Source organism: Rhamphochromis sp. 'chilingali' (genome assembly GCF_963969265.1).
Source record: "Rhamphochromis sp. 'chilingali' genome assembly, chromosome: 17".
Lineage (NCBI taxonomy): Eukaryota > Metazoa > Chordata > Actinopteri > Cichliformes > Cichlidae > Rhamphochromis > Rhamphochromis sp. 'chilingali'.
This window is the reverse complement of record NC_137944.1, coordinates 24,490,283-24,511,684: the sequence shown is the minus strand read 5'-3', so window position 1 is coordinate 24,511,684 and position 21,402 is coordinate 24,490,283. Positions and strand designations below refer to the sequence as shown.

Sequence of the window (21,402 nt, the reverse complement as noted above, 5' to 3'; positions counted from 1 at the left end):
AGCATTTTTTCTTCATCCTGGCCTTTCCCTCTGACACTTTTTTCCCCTTCCAACTCACTTTTCTTCCACTGCCACCTCTTGATACTCTCACTCCCCTGGAGACTTGCTTCTTTTTCCAATGCCTTGCCAGCTTACTTGTGGAACTGTGATGCCTCTTTCAGCACCGATACACGGCGAGGTACAATCTCGTCTCTACATCTGTCTCCATTTTCTGCTATTCTTTCTTTCACCCATGTTTCCCTGTCTGCTTTCTCCTTGGCCACTGTCTAGGGTGACTGCAGAAAAGAGAGCGATAGGAAGGCGAGAGGACACCGCAACAGAGAGAGCAGGAGCAGAAGAGGAACGAGGGGAGAGTGCAAGCTCTTAAGTAGATTGCGAAGAACAGCACAGAGGCATGAGTGTGAATATTAAGAGGGTTTTCTCCTGCCCGAGAAGTTCCAGCCTGCAGCCTGAGCACCACCAGGGAGAGAGACGGTGACACGGAGTGAAGACGTTACAGAACGAGCGAGGAAGAGACCTATAGAACCATCAGCTATTGAGCCAGAACCACGACAGTTAGCTTCAGATGTCAGAAACAGCAGTGTACGCAATCTATCAAGCTGTCCGGCAGATCTGAGATGAGGAATTACCATAAGTGAATTAGAAAGGCAGTTCCTTATTGCAAAATGATGCCTCCCCCACCCAAAAAAAAGAAAAGGAAGGGGTGATGTGAGAGTAATGTGAAGCAAAAGAGGTGAGACTCACCTGGAATGCCTGGTGGGGTTTTCAGGTATTTTCCATTGAAGTGCTGTATCACTACTTCACATTTCTCTGTAGACTCCATCCTGCAACGACATGCGGCATGTAGGGTTCAATTTAACAATCTGTTTGTAGCAGAAGCACCGATGACACATTTACAACCATAAAGCATCACCCCCTAAACTGTGTCCTGCTGGCTGTGTAGCATCAGTCTTTTCATACTAATAGTGCAGTGAGACTATCGAGAGCTGATCTGCCGTATCAAGTCACTGGTTACATGAGTCAGGGGTTCATAATGAAATTCAGGGCTTTCAGGCAAAGAGGTGTTTATGCAGTCCTTTTCTGCGCATAACGGAAAAGACAAAGCATAGAGAGTTTTGGAGAGTAGGTGAAAGGCGTGAAAGATGAGGTGGTACGGGAAGGTAGAAATTACATGCTTATAAAAGGCAATTCCAGTGTGAAGATGAGAGAGAACACAGGAAGTTGATTGACTCGTCTCCACTTTTCCAACCAAAGGATCAAAGAGTATATACAGGCCAAGCAGCTGGCCAGCAGGGGGGCTCTGATCTTCACATCACAAGCCTACACACACTAATGTCATACACACATAACATCAAAACACGTACATTTCAAATGCATATGAGTGTTGTTGTCATTCTCACACACGCACACACACACACACGCACACGCACACACACACACACACACACACACACACTGCTCTGCAACAATAAACAGATACCCTAAAGGAAAGTTGAGCAACTTAAGCTCCAAAGATTTGAAATATAATAGGAGATGTAACCTATACACACATGCATATACATATTTTCTATGCAATTTTGCATTTCAGAAAACTAATCAGAATCCTTGGTGGGTGTTTCCTAGTAAATGTGACTTATTATTGGCTGAGAGCACTGCATTCATGAATTCTAGACTAGTTGCCTCACAGTGACAACTACAGGGAATTATTGCCCTAGGCTAATAAATTTTACTAGTTGAACACCAGTAAATTAAAACAATTTGTACTCTCACTTTGGCATATTAAAGAAATGATCGTGTGCTGGAGAGCAGCTCTTTTCTGTAAAGCTAAGCTAAGGGCTGGGAGACCTTCTTCAGACTGGCTGCTGACCACACTGGGAATCAGAAGTGTGTGGCCAAACCAGGAGAATGGCTATCGTAGAGAAGGGCCACACACTTCAGGCATTCGCTGTGTTGCGTTCAGTGTTACAAATCAAAAGCTCCACAGGTGGACACACAGCAACAACAAAAGTTTGAAAGACAATTACAATGGCTGTCTCCTCTTTCACCTCCACACAGCTGGCCGCTCATGGCATGAGGTGGGCGTGAATGTTGGCTGGCTGCTTTCGGAAAGTTACAGCAAATGATCTACAACGCATGCGCACACACACATACACACACCCTATCTGACATTGAAAAGGTGTAAGACCATAAATCCAAAGATGTAACTTAATTATCAGTTTCTCTTACAAGTTGATGTAAGAGCAAATAATATCAAAATATTCCTTTAACTTGCAGCTTAACTGTGTGTGCTACAAGAATTTTTAAACACCTTCCATATTACAGCCTGCATGAGTAAAATGCTAGGATTTTCTTTTTCAATGTGCAATGGATTTGTCTGAAAATTTCAATTGTGTTAAGACAGTAACATATTAAAAAGCAAATATCCTTTTGCATGAATTTGCACGATCCGTGTTGTGCATATATTGCAGATTCCCTTATAGACGCAAAGAAGACATATTAAAATGAGAGAGTTTTTAAATCCAGGCTTGACTGAATGCCATGTCTTTATGGTAATATGCGCTTGGAATGTGCAGAATTCATTGCCTTCCAGATTTTCATGCTTTATTCTCCCTCACCTCCTAAAATACTCATATCATCCTGTCAGCCTCCCCCTTCCCTGTCCTCTGTCTCCCATCCTTCTGCTATCGCTACCTTTCTTTTCTTTTTTACCATAGCTTCTTTATCGCGCTCTCCATCTCATCCATCTTACTCCCAGCCCGTCTACACCTTTTCTTTTTGACGTCTCTCTCATTCTTCCCCGTCTTTCAACCTTGGTTATTTCCTCCATCTTTCACCGTTATCCTTCCTCTCTCCTGGCCCATCTCTCTCACTTTCTGTGCCCTCCTTTCCTTCCCACTGTGTCCATCCTTTTCTTTCAACATTATGCCCTATCCACATCAAAATCGTTCTCCCCTTTTCTCCTCCCTACTCCTCTTTTTAGAATATATAATCTTTCACACTTCCTGGCATCATCAATCTCTCACTGACCCTGTATCCTCCCTTTCCCCAGCCCTCACTCTTTCCCTTCTGTTCCACGAGTGTTAGTGAAAGGCCGATATGAACCAACCAATGCAACTCAGCTAACTGCAAAACATAACGAGTTTCTAAAAATGACTTTAATTTATAAAATAATATTCAAAAAGATATATTAAGTTATACACAGCACAGTACAAGAGCAGCCAGCTGGTTAATTAATTCATTAATTTTATAAGAAATCATTGTTCTGATTCATTGTTTATTTATCTCTGTTTATATGCTATAGATTTTTTGATATAGGTGCCACATCAGAAAGCTGAAGTGAATATACCGGGAACTGCATACATCGAGTGTTTATGTTTACAACATACGCTGGCAATATGCTCCTAATCCACACCAAACACTGAATCTCAGCACAGTCCTACGAACACGGAAATTATTGCCTCATAATGCTCTCACTTTAGGAGGCAGGCTAGTGACACGGAGAGGATCTGCCTGAAGCACAGCTAACCTCTTTATCGCTCAAGCTTAACAACCTTGTAGTGCTTATGAAATAATGACTTTTGTGGTGTGGACTCCATTATCAAAGCACAAGCCGTTTTGAGGTTGTTTGTTGGGATGCTTTTGTTGTCCATTTTAAAAGAGACAGGCTTACAATAGCAGCTGGATGCATACCCCTTCTTCACTGTTTATTTAGTGCTTCTCTGACTGAATGTCAAAGCAAAGCTTCTCTTTGTATTTCATTGCACTTTTTAGCCTTCCTACACACAATAACATCTTTCCTTCTTTCTCTCCAGCTGCACAGCAGGATGGTAAACGGAAAGGATGTAAGTAGACATGAAGTGCATATGGCGGACAGGCTGTTAGACACTCACAGGGAAGCAAACCAGTCAGACTCACTGTCTGCTGGTCAGTCAAGCTTTTGGGGTAACAAGTCAGTCAGAGAGTCAGCCAGGTAGACAGTGAAGCCGGCTGGATTTTCTGTGTGCGCTGCTGGTTAATGGCATCAGGTGCTGCTGTCTGCAATGATTAGTGCTGGGGCTGGAGTAATGGGCTCTGATAACAGTAATGGATCGGCCCACAAACACTTAGCTCAGTTTACTCTCTCTAATGCCCCACACAGCACAGCCCTCAGCAGCTGTCTGTATGTCTGTCGACACAGCTAATGGGAGTTCTCCAATTCATAAAAAACATTCAATTGTGTTGGTTTTTGTTTGTTTATTTTTGCTTTGGTTGGATCTTTTTTTTTTACCCTTTTCCCTGACCTGTACTCTCTTTACTCATCACACGCCAACGCTCATGGAAATTTTTAATTCATCTTAGTATTTCTCAGTCTTCTAAAAAGTTTCCTCAATTCCTTCTCTATTCATTCACCTTCTCTTTCTCTGTATATTAACTTCTAAAGCTTTTATCTGATCATCGCTTCACACTCATGTCTCACCCTCCCTTTCCGTCATGCGTCTTCCTCCTCCCACCGAGAGCTTCTTGAACAGGTGGCCTGTGGCAGGTTGTTGCTGTGCTCTGCTTGTTGGTCTGCAGGAGGCTGCCTACCTGTGTCTCTGTGTGAGAGCTTGCTTTTCAGCGCGTGTTTGCGTGCGTGCACACGAGCATGCACGCGTGCATATTCACAAGTGTGTACGCCTGCGTAAAGGTCTAACTCTGCAGATGCTCATATTGGTGCGCAAGTGTGTGTGTGTGTGTGTGTGTGTGTGTGTGTGTGTGTGTGTGTGTGTGTGTTTTTGTGTGTTTGTGCCAGTCTGTCCTGCTGTAACCCCTGGTAATAGAGCAGGGAATAGGAGAGGAGTTCAGCCAGAGCAGGTGATTAAGAAAAATCCCTGCAAGATGGTGGTTCTGTGGCCGTCATTGGCCTCCTCTGGGTAAACAGGGAAGGAATGTGTGGAGAGGAATGAGAGCCTGGTGGCTGCTGTCGAGGACAAGGACAGAACGGTTTATGACTTTGGGGGATTAACAAGCTGAAGTGGAAACTTTTCTAAGTAGAAAAAGAAACAAACTGTTCAGTCATTCAGACTTTGTTTTGGGAAAAATAGCATCCGTTACTCTACTATATATGCTATTACTATATATAATACACACACAATCATTGGTGGTATCTGTTAATTTTTGAGAATGCACAGCTGAAAGCATTCATTAACTCATATGCAGATGGATGGACAAACAGGCTTAGAGGAAGAATCAAATCATATTTTCATATTTTCACTGTCTAAAATGAAAAGCATATTAGTAGCAGCTCGTCTACTAATCAGAAAGTCAGTGGTTGAGCCCAACCTGTATGTCGAACTATGCTCGGGCCAGATACTGAAGCCTGAGTTGCACCTGATGCATCCATCATGTGAGTGTGAGCGTGTGAACATGATGTGCTTAGGCACAGAAAAAAGCACTTGTACAAATATGTGGGTGAATGAGGCCTGTAGTGGATATTGCTCAAATTCAGTAGAAAAGCGCTACATAAGTACCAGTTCATATTTCAGACAATGCACAAGCGTGTGCTTGCCAGTACACGTACAATGTATTTTATTAATTTAGTACCAAAAACAAGACACGAGTCATCTCAGGGCACAGCTGAACTAGGGCAGATCTTAATGTGAGCAGTGGGTAAAAATCCTAGTTAGATTTACTCACCACAAGGAACACTCCTCAACCTGTGACAACAGTTGTATAGTGTCTTCTGTGGCTTGGGAGGGAGCTTTGTAAAGTTTTAAAAAATAACCCTGATTACTGTGTGCCAGCAGGCTTATCTCGACTTACTCTTCAGACTTAGCATTTTTAAAATAAAGCCTATTACAAAGTCGAGGTGTGCAGCATAAAGAGAGATGCTAGAGAGTTGTATTACAGAAATGATCTGGCTTTTAGAGCTTGGCATACCATTTGTAGGGACTGAAAGGAGGCATATTTAACACTTGCTTCATTAACATTGTTTACCTGGCAAAGCCGACTCCTCTGCTGACCCCGTTGGCATCCCTCAGTATCCTTGTGGAGATGACGTGACCCAGAGGCTTCAGCATATTCTCCAGCTCCTGCTCATCCATAGACACTGGCAGGTTGGAGATGTACAGGTTGGTGGGGTCCTGCTCTTGTTGCTGCAATGCCAGAGATTTCGAGGAGTGAAGAGGAGGGAGAGGTTGGACAGACGGCAAAGAGAAGAAAGGAAAAGAGAAGATGGTATGAGAAATAATGCATCACTATCAATTGCAGAAAATATGAAATAATACATCAGCTTTGGGTTGTGAGGAATCATGCAACGTGTTGCAATACTGCTAACTGTGCAGCCAAATCCAGGCTAAGCTCGCATGACATCTGGCCCTGCTGACACTCACATATTCCACTTAAATGCAATAAAGAAATATAAAAAATGAGCATGTGCAAGTATTAGTACACTCAATGTATTATGACAATTTAACAAGTAGCATGGTGGATATATTCAGAATAGCTTGAATGGCATCTTCTGGGTGTTTCTTTTTAGTGGTCAGGTAAAAAAATCAAGAGAAACAGCAAAAGAAAAGCTGTGTATTATACAACAGTGTTTTCAGTGTAGTGCCCAGGGGCTACTGCAAGCTAGGTACGAAAGCACAGCTGGTGCTGGGGTGAGCCCGAGGTAACAGAAAGCCCGTTGAGATCTACAGTAGAGCAGCTGGAAACAGCCCCACCAGCCAATCAGTCACTGCCTGTGCCAGGCAAGCCACCAAACTATGCCTCCATCTATATTTCTCTTCCACCAGTCAGTCAGTCTCTCTTAATTAAGCATTAAGCTACATTGTGCTGCCCTTAGTTCTAATCATATATGCTACAGGCAAATTAGCATATACTCTTTCAAATGAACCGAATAACATTCAATCCATCTTTCCAACGTGCAGGTAGCAACAGTCCACTCTAATCAGGCAAACAGCCAGGTCTGATCTGTTTCACACTTGTGTCTTTCATCCTTTCATTCAAAAGGCGCTGGGATCATCACGAGTTAATTCCACTACACAGAGGCATGGTCTAAGTTAATAAGAGAATGTGCACTGAAACATTTTAATGACACTTACATGGTTATTGTTGCATCAGTAAAAGGTAAAACTTCTAGTGTTTACCAGAGTGTGAAATGTTAAAACAATATCAGTTAATTTTAAAGTCTTATAAACAACAAAAAGAAAAATATTCATCTATTATGTACGATTCATTTTAAATGTGCATGTGCGATACAATAAATTATAAATAAATTTCCTTTGATTTGTAAGAGCAGCCTCCCTTGTCAGGTTAGATCAATAATGTGAGCAGTGGAGGAGCTTTAAGCACCATCATGTAAAAAGGCAGTAATAATCTGTGTCATGGTCTACAATCTAATAATGAGGAAGGTGGCTGAATCTGTTCTGAATAACAACAGCAATTTTCCAAGACACGTGCGCATAAAAATGTATGAAATGAAATCAATAAATACATTTTTTTAAGGCGTGGATCTGCCAAGTCCAGGCTCATAAATGTTAAAAATTGGCAACAAGACAAGAAGAAGAAGAAGAAGAAAAACTGAGGGCAAATGACTTTTTGATATTAACTATGTGAAAAGGGAAAGACCATCTCTGAATTGAGGAGGGGGCCTATGGGTACATCTTTCGCCATCCTACAATGCTGTGATTGCAACCATCGCCCTACTGTCTGTGAATGATACTCACAGCCATTGGTCAGTGGTCTTTGATCAATAATCAATGGTCATTCATCAATGGGCTTTAATGAGTGGTTATTGATCAACGGTCATGACAATTTGTATATTAATGATCAAGGAACTAACCTCACATTTGCACAATAACTGGTTTCAGTTATTGTGCAAATGTACTGTTTATAAGGTTGGGGAAACGTGTAGTCAGCTGAGACTGTAGAAGTCACATGGATGAGTGACGAAATGTTTCTCCCACTGAAAACGCTACGTCCAGATCAACCTTTTGGAATTTCCTTTAAAATTTAGTTTAACCTCCTAAGACCTGAACTCTTCCACGGCATGCATTTTTAATTTCTCTTTGATATTTGGGCTGATTGCGGCCTGATGAATGTAAAAACAAAGAATTACCAGATTTCTTTTTACCTTATTTTTGTTTTTAAGAAAAATAAGAGCCACATATGAGGATATTTGTTTAAAATGTTGATAGAACAGTAGCAGTATAATGTCCTTGTAAGTGGATATCAGGCCCTTGTACAGCAAAATTGAGTATTTTGGTCTAAATAACCCAAAATGTGATGTCCACATATGTGGACGCCAGGTCCTAGGAGATTAATATGGTTTTATTTGGAAAAACAGCTGACTTGGCCTCAAAAAAGTTTTAAAAAAAGTGAATTCTCAGTTACATATTTCATACGCACATGCAGTACTGTAAACAGCAACTTCAGCACAGAAGTCTGTCATCTTCTCAGCTGGGGGTTGTGGAGTTACTTCAGTTGCAGGCTGCGTAAACACTGTCTTTGAGAGTCTTCACAGACTCTACAGGCAACACTCTCTCACTTTGTCCTGTTTTGCTTTCTGCTGATGATGGAGAAAGAGGTTAAGGAAGAGGAAAGGAAGTGTCTCCACCAGTCTCTTGCCTCCATCTTTCTATCCGTCAGTGGACAGGACTGGTCCCTCCCCTGATTAATTAGCTGTCTTATCTGACAGGACATGTTTGATCTGATGAAAACCTGTGGGAGAAAGCCAGCGCCCGAGACCACAGCTTTTTTCTCCTTTACCCAGGAAACTCAATTACCTAACTAAACTCCACCTCCTTATTCTACAAGTGTGTCACATTTGGGTGCTTTGGAGCATGTGAGAGAAAAAGCTCGCAAGAGTTTGTATAACACGGGATTTGGCAGTGAATGGAGCTTAATTAAATCTGTCTGTAAAAATCTACTGTACACGTGTCACTCTCTTGCTAAGTCCCTTCAGTGTGTGCACCCTTGCAGCTGCGCCTTCCTTTGAATTTCATTGGTTACGTGAGCTGATGTTTTTCAGGATTATGTCAAATAGGCTTCGTATTCCGATGCAGAAAGGAGGTCCGGATCAAAGAGTTAACTGACTGACTCCCTCATTGAGCTAAGCCAATGATAAGACAGTTTCTGCGCGCACACTGGAATGAAAGCACTTTCTCCTATAAGCACGAGACAGCGCACGCGGTGAAAGAGTGAGGACAGAATGTGATGCGGTAATTTGTGTGCGTGGGCTAAAAGTAGAGGGCTCCGTTTGCAAAGGGGGTGGGGGATTATCGCGGGGGAGGCCTCGTCTACGCACGGCCGCCTCGCTAAGTTTTCTCTTTGATGAGGTTCCGCATCACAAAGCCCTAAATACCCAGATGGAGAGGAGAGGAAACTGGAGTATTTTGACGGGAGGTGAGATGGGCTGGCCCATTCCTCAAGGAGATTTAATTTCCTTTAATGTCAGCCTTTGCACATGCTCCGCTGTCACGCTATGAATGAAACGGTAATTGAGGTGTGTGTGCGCTTGCGTGCACCTGTGTGTAGCCCATCTATTAGTAATTATGTGTGTTTGTTCCATTTAATGCAGACTATATTACTGTACACTCGTGTATGCGTTTATGTATCTTTCGGCTCTGTGTGTGTTTCAAGTCGTGTAAGCGAGCCTCCTTCTTCTGCGTGTCGATGGTTGAATGTCTCTCTCGCCATTGACCAGCATTGTGGAAGGTTAATGGAAAGGCTCCAGGCTACACTGGGGCTTTGATGAGCATAATTCCTTCACCTTGCCACCAGGAGGACAGGAGGAATCCAACTGTGCGTGTGACAGAAAGGGAGAATGGCGGGACGAGGGGGGGGGGTGCGACATGTCATTTCCTGCTGACGGATGGGCCCCTCGCTAGAGCTGACAGCCCTGTAGCAGTTATTTCATTTCGACACCCTGCTCTGTTTACCTCACTGTAATTTCTGAGAACATTACCATTCTACGTGGAAGGGAGAGTATTAGACAGGAAGAGAAAAGAAAGCGAGGATCTGGGTTAAACAGAAAATAGGAGTTGCAGATCACGTGCAAAAGGTTAAGGAATGAAAGGGTACGGAGAGCCGATGAGAAAGAGAGATGGAGGCAGCTGACATGACAGGCAGATATGGCACATTAAAGGAAGCCCTTGTTGCCTTTTGACAACGCTGGAGGGAGAAGAAACGTCGGGCGTTAGAAGTCTCTCATTCTGCCTATAGGGCTCTCAGGGCTGTATCCATTTAACGGTTAAACGTTAGAAAGATAGATATGTGACTTGACTCGGGGCACCGCATCCAAATCCAGGTTGAGACTGAGTCGCCTTCAGTCTCTTTCCAACAATCCTTTCTCTCCCTGATTTACCTTGCACCCACATCTTTTCATTCCCTTTTCCTTTAAATCACTTTACTAACCTTCTTCCTTTTCTCTTTCAGTAATGAGAGTTTCCTAACTTTGTACACCAAGCGTTGTCCGTCCTTGCTTCCATGGCGTCTCTCCTGTCGCCCTCTATCCATTCTTCTTGCTCAAGAGTAAAGAGCTCTATGTATAATTGGTACTATAGGGCTTTTTGGATGCTCCTCTGAGCTCAGATACACACTCTACAAGCGTATACGTGCTTGGGTATACGTGTCTATAAGGTTGTCAATCCTTGCTACAACAAACACACAATACACTTCCCTCAGGTATGCCACTCTGGCTTGTTGTGTGACTAACCAGCAGCCTGAAGGAGCACAATTAAAGCCACAGACAATGGTTTATGTGTTGACTGGTTGGAGAAAACTGCAAGGAAGCAATAGTTGTTGTGTTTCTGCTGTTGTGAGGATGTGTGGCTGACAAGTTTGCAGATGCCAGAGGGAGCGTTCCTGTTCTCTTGTATATAGGTTGAGGCTCTGTACTCAGATCTTGCTGTGGGAGCCTGAGTCTGCAGAATGCATTCAAAAGACAAGCTGGCCAACCAAGAAGAAGGAAGGAGCAGAATGGGGAGTTAGAGAGAGAAGAAGCCTATGAGCACATCAACTCACTTCAAAAGATTTGAGTTTAATTTGTGAAGAGCTGGAGAATTCAGAGACAAAACAGTAGCTACACTACAAAGGACCTATCATTCTGTCAGCTGGCTAGTCAGCTGGTCAGACAACAGCAGGCAAAGTCAGCTGGGCAGCTTGCTGCACTTTGATGAGTGCTTCCCAACATTGCCTGTTTCTACTCTCAAGTGGATGGTTTGGATCATTTTACTTCATTTTGTACAGGCTACTGTCAAACGCTTCCTCAATACTCTGTAGTGATTCTGTCTATTATGAAAGACCCTCTGTGACACCGGACTTCAAACCCGGTCCACATCCAAGACTATATATCCCTATCGCAGTCTTTCACTGCTTCTGCAGTCATTTAAAGAGCACGTAGCTGTTAGCACAGCCAGGCTGCAAGTGTACAAAAGGTTTCATGGTCAGCCTCTGACGTGAGAATTCAAATTTACTTTATTTATTTTTGCCAGTCAAACAAATAGCAGCTACTTATTTTTTCAGCGCCGCAAAAAAACGTCAGATTCAAAGTTTGGCCTCTACAACGGCTCCATGTATTCATCAAAGTCCGATTTCACAGACAGATGGCGAAACTTTGCAGGGAGGAAGTGTTTCGCTCGATCTGATACGCATCTTTACAGACAAGCGGACATATGCAAACACACCTTACATTTCAAAATATGCATAAATGCCTCCAACGTAGACAGGCTTAATCACAGAACAGCATGTTATAATGCCAAAAAAAAAGAGATAACAAGAGCACAAGCTGGTAATGCGTGAGGTCCTTCGGCTGCTCATTGAAGGACTGATGAAATCCATATTTCTGATTCAAACCTTCTGTTAGAAACAAAGGGCTGTGAAGGGCTACGAGGCAAAGAATTTGTGCCATCACTCAGGGCAGCCTATACAATCCAATTACCACATTATGTGTGAACAAACAGCCCGAAACACCTGTCACTTAAACATGGCTTTAATAGTTCTGCAGTAAATGGGTTTAAGCTAAAGTCTGCAATCATACTATGTAGGCATATAGCTGCCAGTTCTTTAGCAGCTGTATTAAAACTACTTTATTATTTCTCTTATAGATAACATCTTTCTGCTAATTCATAACTGAATCGGCTTAGTGGGCAGCACTGCTGTAATCACTTTGGCGTGTGCACCTGTAGGCTTGATTGTGATTAAGAAAGCATCAAAAACAAAACAAAACAACACCAATCTCCTCGCTTAACACTGCATATAATGACGGCTACACCCACGCACGCACCGAGTCCTTACTTTCTTTCTTTTTTTTTGATTATAGGTCTCAATGTGTTTGTTTTTTTGTTGTTGTTTTGAAATACATCCAAACATACTTGTTACCAGCAGTGAAAGAAAATATTAAGGAAGACAAAAAAATAAAGATTAAGAAGACGGCACATATGATTGGTTTAAAACATTAATTATTAGCTTATTTCTAAAACTCGAGTGCAGGGAAATGAGAATCAGAGAGGAATTAATTCAAACTGCTGTATGCAACTATATCCAAGAATAAGTGAGCAGATGTAATAATTAGTAGAACATCAGTAACTCATTAGTAACACCATCATCTGCATTTCATCGCACATAAGATGATGTTGTTTGTAATCTAGAGATACATCAACTCTTTTTAGTGTTTTGGACGCATTTCAGTGTGAGTGTGAGTATCCCATTAAAGCTTTGTGTACAGCAGAAGGAGCAGGAATATGGCACCGCAAATCATGTGACAGGTGGTAAAAACTAAAAAAATTACTGACTCAATCTTTTTCTTCCGGATACTCATTCCTCTATCTCTGCGTAAACTTTCTTTGGAATTGCTACAAGTAAGGTCACTTCTGCATTTTAAATTCTTTATACCTCCATTAAACCCATTGGATTCACTTCAAATGTAGGCAAACAGACAACACTGCCCAAAGGTCCTAAGCCACCACACATTTCTTTCACATTTCTTGTATAAAACCATTGGATTTTTCTTTAACATAGCCTCAACTCTCATAGGGAAGCTTTCTTGTCATTTCTTTAAGTAATCAGAAATGTTGAGGTCTGGGCCATGACTGATATTATTCTGCAGTGTGTGTTTTTTTTTTTATCCAGGTATGCTTTTATTGCATTGCATCTGGGATCAAAAATTAAGCCAATCAGATGCTTTTCCAGATTTCTTAATTCTGTAATTGCATCAGTTTTGACTAGGTCCCGAACACGAGAGGCTGAAAAGCAGTCCCAAATCATGACAGAGCCTCCACCGTGTTTGACAGACAGCTATATAACCTTACTATTTCACCTTTTTCATGACCTCAATTAAAGAAAAATGTTTAAATGTGGATTTGTTATTGTTCATCACTCCATAAGACCTGTTGTTTTTGGTTCAGTTTTTTGTGTAACTTGGCATACTTCAGCCTTTTCTCCCTGTTTCTTTTCTTTAAAAATGACTTCTTGACAGTCATCTTTCCACTGAGACCGTTTCAGTTTCTAGTTTATCATTTTATGTCTGTCAAACTGTGTTATTTTTGGCATTTTTTGTAGATTCGACTAACAAAATGGGAACAAATTGTTACAATTAGCAACCTGTTGCAAAAACGCATAAAATGCCTAAAGATACAATTTAAAATGTGATTTTATCAAGTTTTCTGTTACGTTTAGTCACAATACTGGTTCACTCCTTGAGTTAGATGCCCTTTTATGCTAGAATGAAAAGCAAAATATAAGGAAATGAGGGGTGGCTCAACAGTACTGCACAATACTGCATGACCAGAGTGGTTAGGAACCCTAACCCCAGGCCAGAGGGTCCTAAATACCAAACTGGTGGCCTTTTCTGACTGTGGTGGCAACTGAACAACAGAATTTTGAAATGAGAAAAAATATATATTTAAAGTTGTCAGTGCATCAAAAAAAAAAAAAAAAAGCAACATCAAATGGTAGCGCTCTCACTATAATGCTTGGCACATGTGTATCTCCAAGTGCTGCATATGTTGGATCAAAGATGTTTTATCTTTACATGCCAAAAGATTATTTCCTTCTCCTTCTTCTTCTCTGTTGACTTTCTGCTTCTCTAAGCTGTAGTCATGCTCACTGTAAGCTACCAGTCTGATCAATTACTTTCTTTGCTCGCATAAGGATACACATGATTGATCAGTCTTAGTAGCTGCAACAGGATTATCCACTCACTAACAGATTGTGGCTAACAAAATGCCCATTAATTAACCTCTCAATATCATTGTCACAGCAAAAAGTAATTTGAAGTTTGGAGCAGGGCACAAAGTTGTTTTTTTAAGATTATGTATTTTACTAGATGAAAATGATTAAAAAAAAGAGCAGAATATGAAGCTCAGGGGCAAAAGATTAGAGGTTCACCTTGCTCATGCGGTGTTCCATTTGGCTGGAATACAATGTTACATGATTAAATAAAAATCTTACAAATTACCATACGTTGCTGCAGAGCACACCTTAATACATCACATTATTCAGCCACAGAATTTTTCCCATGAGTGCAATCCAAGCCAATGACAACTAAGTGTGTCCTAGTACCCAGAGGCACTGAGGTGTTTAGTTTGGTTTTAAGGCCTACACTCATTCACTCACATAATTACACACAATGCTATTGCACAGCTCTGCATCTCATAAGCGCAACGTCTCTCTCACACGCACACACACACACACACACACGCGCGCGCGCGTGCGTAAGCATGAGCCAACACGGGATTTTTTAGACACAAGCACACAAACACACACACTGTCAATCTTTGTCCCATTACTGCTTATGGAAAATGGCTTTCCAGCTACTCTGCATTATTCTGAGATGATAGATGCTGCGTAAGGGAACAAAAGTGGGTGATACATTATTGAGTCTTTGAGAATGCTAACACAGTGTGGTGGGACTTTGTTTTACTCATTCTCTCAACCTGATCTACTCTCTGCTGGCGTAGCTGGTAAAATATTCATCCAACATAAGGCACAGTGAGCGCTGTGGCACAAAAGGGACTTTTGGTATATCTTTCGATGTGCTATTTACTGCACCAATGCAAACAAGTGCAAACATTAAAGGTCAAATTCACTTGCTACCATAACATACAGAATTAATCCAAATTAGTGAGAAGTTAAAGTGTAGTGTTGTACCAACAGTCCGTTAGTCTTTATGCCCTACTTTAAACAGCAGCATCTTTTTAACCCTAAACTGTGTATGACAGTAAAATAATAAGGTTCAGTGATTTTTTTAATAATAATTTTGGACAAAAACTATTTACCGGTCGATCTACATTCCTACCCTCACCTATGGTCACGAGCTGTGGATAGTGTAGGAAAGAACGAGATTGCGAATACAAGCGAAATGGGCTTCCTCCGAAGGGTGGCTGGCCTCTCCCTTAGGGTGATAGGGTGAAAAGTTCAGCCATCCGGGAGGGGCTCAGAGTAGAGCCGCTGCTCCTCCACATTGAAAGGAGCCAGCTGAGGTGGTTTGGGTATTTGGTATTTGGTTTGGGCGTCTCCTAAGTGAGGTGTTCTGGGCATGTCCCACTGGGAGGAGGCCCCGGGCCGAGCCAGGACACACTGGAGAGATTATATCTCTCTGCTGGTCTGGGAATGCCTTGGTGTTCCCTTGGATAAGCTGGACAAATATTTGTCATTTTCGTTGATTCAACTAAAACGGGAACAAATGCTCTGTCTTTGCAACAGGCTGCTAGTAAGTGCCTGGAATATAAAATTGGTTCTTTGCAAAGACAGCTCTGCTGGACCCCTTGAGTTAGGAGCCTTTTTACGCTTGAATGATTCATATTTCAATCTTAGGTACCATGAGTGGACTGAAAATCAGTGAAAATATATAAGAAAAACTTTAAAATCCCTTAAAAAATCCTGGAGAATTAATATTATTATTATTATTATTATTTTTTAAAAAAGGAATCACCAGTTTTATTCTGTGATATTTCCAAGCATCCAGTCCAGTAAGTCTCATAGTACATCGAGTTTGACTTCCCATGAAACAATTTGACATTCAGTGACAACCTTTCAATGAAGATGGTTGCTAAAATAAATACATTTTAAAAAATGACTGCTGTGCTGATATCCAGGACGTTACCTGGCCGTCTGCTGGATGTCCTTCATTAGCGTCTGCTGGATGTCCTTCCTGCTCTACCCAATGAGGGGGAGCTTGTTTACAAGATTTTTTGTATGTGATCCTTTGTCAATTAGAAGAAAACAAATGCCTAGCAAATAGGATTGTACACATAACCTTGTCAATGCTCACATTGATTCTCATCCTGTTTCAGTCAGCTGGCCTTCACAGTATGAGACACACTTCCTTTGATAAGAGGCAGGGGGATGATTGTTTAGCACTGGGGCAACGCAGACGCCTGTACAAATATGTCTTTAGTTAAAAAATAAAAGTGCATATCGTATGACTGCATGATCAGAACCATTTCACACAAAAACTGCCATCCAAAAGGACTGCACTGCACTCACTTGCTTTCTTCTTAGCAATGATATTAGTAACATTTATTGGTTTGCAAAAACAAAGCCTACAAAGGGTCGTCTGCCCCATAACCACACATTACAGTTTCGGTGTCTGCCCATAACTATTTTTCCTCATCAACGCGGCGACACTGTCTCAACAACAGCTTGAAGGCTTTTATCTGCTTTGCAGATGTGTGGTCGAGAGATCAAACCTTTACTTTGCAAAACAGACATAACACCACTAAATTACGTCTGCCATCAATGTCATGGCTCATACATTTTGATGCTGGGTTAATGTGAATTTAAATGGGTCGATATGCGCTTCACCCGCTTAATCACGACCCCCTGATTTGATTTTGTATCTCCCTCGGTGAGCTAATATTCCAGAGATTAAAATTTCATGTGGAGCTCATATCAAAAATCCATTATTAACATGGAAGACGGGCACGTTGGGCCTTACCCTCCGCCAAAAGGAGACAAAACTCATGCACACGCAAGTGAGCAGGCACACATACATGCAAAGTTACTTTTTTTTTTTTTTTTTTTTTACTCTGTTCCCTCAAGACTTCATGACAAATTCGCCCCTTCTTTGTAGAAATATTGAGGATTTTCCCTGTAAGCTGCGGTTATGTCCTCGGTCGTGCTCCCTCAGCAACATTCACAAATGCCTTTCCGGTTTCGTAATATATTTTCATCACCGTAACCTTCGTATTTTTCCATTACGGTGTTTGCAACAACAGCTCATTGTGTTGTGGCCATGGTAAATGCATTTTTCCGTCTTATGCATCATTCATGATATCTTTTCTGAGATTGAATTCCTCCTGGCTGACATCATGTGGAGGCAGCGAGCGGTGCTGAAGGTTTTTGGTTTTTCAGTAGAATGAGGAAAAGGTGTAAGAGTGCGCGTATGTGTGAGGTAAAAGAAAAACTGTAAACTGTTTGATTTTCTCTACATGCGCAAGGTCGTCTGTTCGCACAAGCGTTGCATCTTTTCACGTTATTCTCTCTTCAGTCTCGTTTGTCTATTATCATTCTTAACTTTTGAAAATGTTTAACCTTTTGGATTAATTCACAGTTTCCTTTCAATCTCTTGATGATTTAGTGAGGGCTGGGATAAAACAGAAAAGCTGCTTGAAAAGAAAGTTCTTCTATCTTTTGTTTGGGTGCAGTGATTTCATTAAGAGGCAAGGGGGACAAGCATTTAACCGCTGTTGGCTTCCTACTAGCAATTCCATTCATTTAAGCCCAAGTGTTTTCACTATCAAATGTCTTTATTCTTGAGTGAATTTAAAATGTTTGAACAATTAAAAAATAACAGGGGTTTGTGTGCCACAAAGGGAAGTTCTGCAAAGAAGTATGAACAAGGACAGCACAGCTTATGTGAAAAAAAATAGGAGTTTGGGAATAATTTGGGGAATAAGTCAATATGTCCATACAAATTTGCATTCAGGTGAAAAAGGACCAAATACACATAGATGTGAGTCTGATCTCACACTCATCTATGTTCACAAAAGCTGAAGCAATGAACAAAAGATAATCAAAACGTTAGCAATGACAACTAAATGTAGCAGATAAATGTCTGGAAATAATCTGCTTTTGCCATTAACCAAATGTACTGGAAAAAAGGAGAAGCATTGACAGTGTAATTATAACCAACTTTCATGTATGTCACAGATCCACCCCAGGGGCTTGTCTGCAATGAAACATTTTTTAATAACTCCACAAAGACATCGCTTCTGTGGATGACCACAGTCCTGGGCTGTTATAGCATGCGGAGGAGCACCAAACCAAAAAATAAAATGAAATAAATAAATGCTGCAAAACCATACCTCTGGGTCCCTAAGATCACAGCAAAACTGCACGCTGACCTTTGCACTTAAACACTTTAAATAATCCCATGTGTCTCCAACAAGCCACAGCCTCCTCCCCACTTCAGAGGGGCTCGACACACGCTGCTCTCGTGGTGTGTGTTCCTCAAAGAGCTGCCCATGATGGGGTTTACCGCATCATAAAATTGTCATATATGTTGACTCCACGGTACATGGGTGAAATGAGCCGTGGTAGTGGATCTTAAGCGACTTCAACAGGCTGCACATGTCTGTGTGAGCAATGTGTTCGCCAGACTAGCTCTGTTAGAGGGTCAAAATTTACAGACTGTGAGGAATGTACGGTCACACGAATGCGCTTCGGCACGTATTGATGACTTGCTCTTCAGCTCGCAAACACAAAGCACTTGCGCAGGAGTGCACGCGGCTCTTTTTCGCTCTCGTTTAAAAAAGCGGCACATGCAATATGTTGACAAGTCAGATTCAGTGTTAAGATGACAGCTAGGATGTGTGAGCCTTTCAGGAGAGTGGTATAAGCATCATCAGAAAGCAGGAGAGTGACAATCTCTATGTTTCCCTCCACACTCCATCACCTGCTCTCCAAATGGAGGCACAATGCAATTTTCACTTATGAATCTACTGCAAAGCAAATAGCATACGCTGTTTGCCTACTCCACAAACACACCCTGAATTACTACCCTGGGTCATGGACTCATTTGTTATTCCTTAATGTGCCACTACTCACTGGGGAACACTAAGGCTGCTATGTGAAACTACACGGCGATGTGAGCATCATATGTCTAACTGCAGCAGAAATACTTTGCCTTAGCTCTGTCACATCTGTACAAAGAAATGAAAACACAGTGGAGGCGAGAGCCACAGAAATATTGAAATATATATTAAAGAATTATTTCTCAATGGAAAACAGCAACAACAAAAGTAATAAAAAAGCAATAATGGAAGTGTTGTGCGAAGAAAGCCACTCAGAACAAATCAACATTTATGTGACATCAGTCAGGTTCAGTCATGGAGCTGATGCAATGATTTTCAATTACAAAACACTGATCTGGAGTTTTACTTACATTTCAGACCCACAACCAAGGGTCTTGAAAGCTGCTCTGATTTACTCATTAATTCCTGTTTTAATACCCATTTTTTGTCAAAGTCTGTGACTTTTCAACATGTTATTTGAGACATATTAACAGAGGTGAAAACTAGTCTTAATTTGTATATAATTATATCTAGAAATACATTTTTTGTCTCTCTGGTCAAACCTCATTAATCAATTTTGAAATAACTATGGCGGGGGTTGAAAACTACTCTAAAATCCCTGCTGTAGATGCAAAGACGGCACCAATTCCATATGAATGCCTATGGATTTAGATTGGAATGTCCTAAAAGCTCCTGTAGGTGTTGAGTAGTTGGCCCAAATCATTTATCCATATACAATCTAAAGGCCAGTTGTAAGAAAGTTGTGAATAAATACCATTCACTTGTTTAATTTCAACCATCTGTCATGCAGAAGTACTCTACTAGTGGTTCTGATGACATATAGGGAAAAGGAGTCAGACAGATGTTTGAACTTCGTGATTGGATATAGAGGAGAAAAACGGGACGGCTTAACACGATGCTCAGGAATAAGATAATTGTGTAATTCAATATTATGTACGTACCTTTCATTCATTAATGGCTCTTTTTTCATGAATTGATAAAATAATATAAAACTGACATGTTCCAGGCTTTAAAAAAACACTGCTGCACAAAAAAGAAAAAAAGGGGGAAAAAAATGTTTTTATTTCCCTCTGTTGACCCATCAAAAACAGTATAGTTAGCTTCCAAACCCAAACCCAATCCTTGGTGTGTATTTCAGTCAGAGCATCATTAGCAGTGGATGACCTATATAGAAGGGACCGCTGCTTGTTACAGTCTAATTATCACCCTAAATGCCCCGGAAGAAGGGTGGTACAGCGGGAGATAATGTGTTTGTTATGGACACTAATGATACAGTGGAAGCAAACTAACGACCCACCCTGGGTGTCCCACTGAGTTCAATGGCTTTATCATTCCCTTTCCATGAAAAACTTGGAAAAGACTCTTCTTAACAGCTTCCTTTTTCCTGGAGATGGAGAGAGGAACACGCTGAGGGCAGGAAGTATGAGGGGAAACTACCGGCTGGTGAAACTATGAAGTGAGGAGGTATAATAAGTTCTGCAAAAATAAAAAAAAATAAGTGTTAACACTAAAGTGCAGTGGTAACACAACACTGTGTGACAAATTCTGAAGTCATGCATGAAATTTGTGACTTCAGCCAACTTAAAGTTGGTCAGAGAGAGGCCTGCTCAAAATGACACCCTTGAGCGACAGTTGGAAAACATCGCTGAACGGATCACTGCAGTTGTGAAGTCTCAGAATCAAAAGACTGACAACACCTTGGAACTGAAGTTTGATACCATCATGGGGAGGCTCGCGGCTCTCCAACGCGAAGTTGAGGGACCAGTCTCAGAGTGCTAAAATTCGAGCTGCTCACAAAACAGAAATCAACAATATTCAACATTTGGACACCACGGCTCCAGCTGCAGGCCCAAGGCTGGAGCCCACCAAAACAACTCCCTGATAACGACTGTGTGATGACTATTCTTCCCGCCCCATGAAGGACACCTGGGTTGGCTGGCAGACTGTTTACTTAGCCTGATAGTGCGAAGGACACTGTCTCCGCTGAACTCTGGACACACACACACACACACACTTACACTGACAAGCACTCACTCATCCCCCTCCCTTTCCAACGCCTTCGATGCTTGTGCCCTACCGGGGAAGATAGCAGTCAACTGGACCAGCGCAGATGCTGCAGGACCGGATGCGCTGTCTACGCCGGCTCTCTCTTACCCTTTACCCACCCCTGTTGCTTGTCTCGTGTTTCTATGGTGTATTGATAGTCATGTGCTTTTGTGCTGAGGTGTTTTTTCTGTTATCAAACTGTTCTCCCACCAGGAGCTCAGTCTGAGTGGAGTTTTTTTTTCTCCTCCTCTTACCTCATGTAGTGTATTTTCGTTGTTTTTTCCTATCAGCCTACCTTTCTGACATGTCTCCCCAATGTGATGTTTGTGTAAAGTTGGTCAGAAGGTTCCTTTGTGAGTGC

General features: G+C 41.7%; 1 protein-coding gene across 4 annotated transcripts in view; it reads right to left on the bottom strand.

Moving 5' to 3' along the window:
• The window catches only part of LOC308384681 (RNA-binding motif, single-stranded-interacting protein 3), a 312,357-nt gene that overhangs the window by 68,406 nt on the left and 222,549 nt on the right, over positions 1-21,402 (bottom strand). For all 4 annotated transcript variants that reach the window (XM_080863247.1, XM_080863249.1, XM_080863248.1 and 1 more), the window contains 2 exons: positions 5,956-6,113; positions 745-824 (listed from right to left, as the gene is read on the bottom strand). In XM_080863247.1, the coding sequence (XP_080719373.1) occupies positions 745-824; positions 5,956-6,113 (238 nt within the window). The remainder of the gene's footprint in view (positions 1-744; positions 825-5,955; positions 6,114-21,402) is intronic.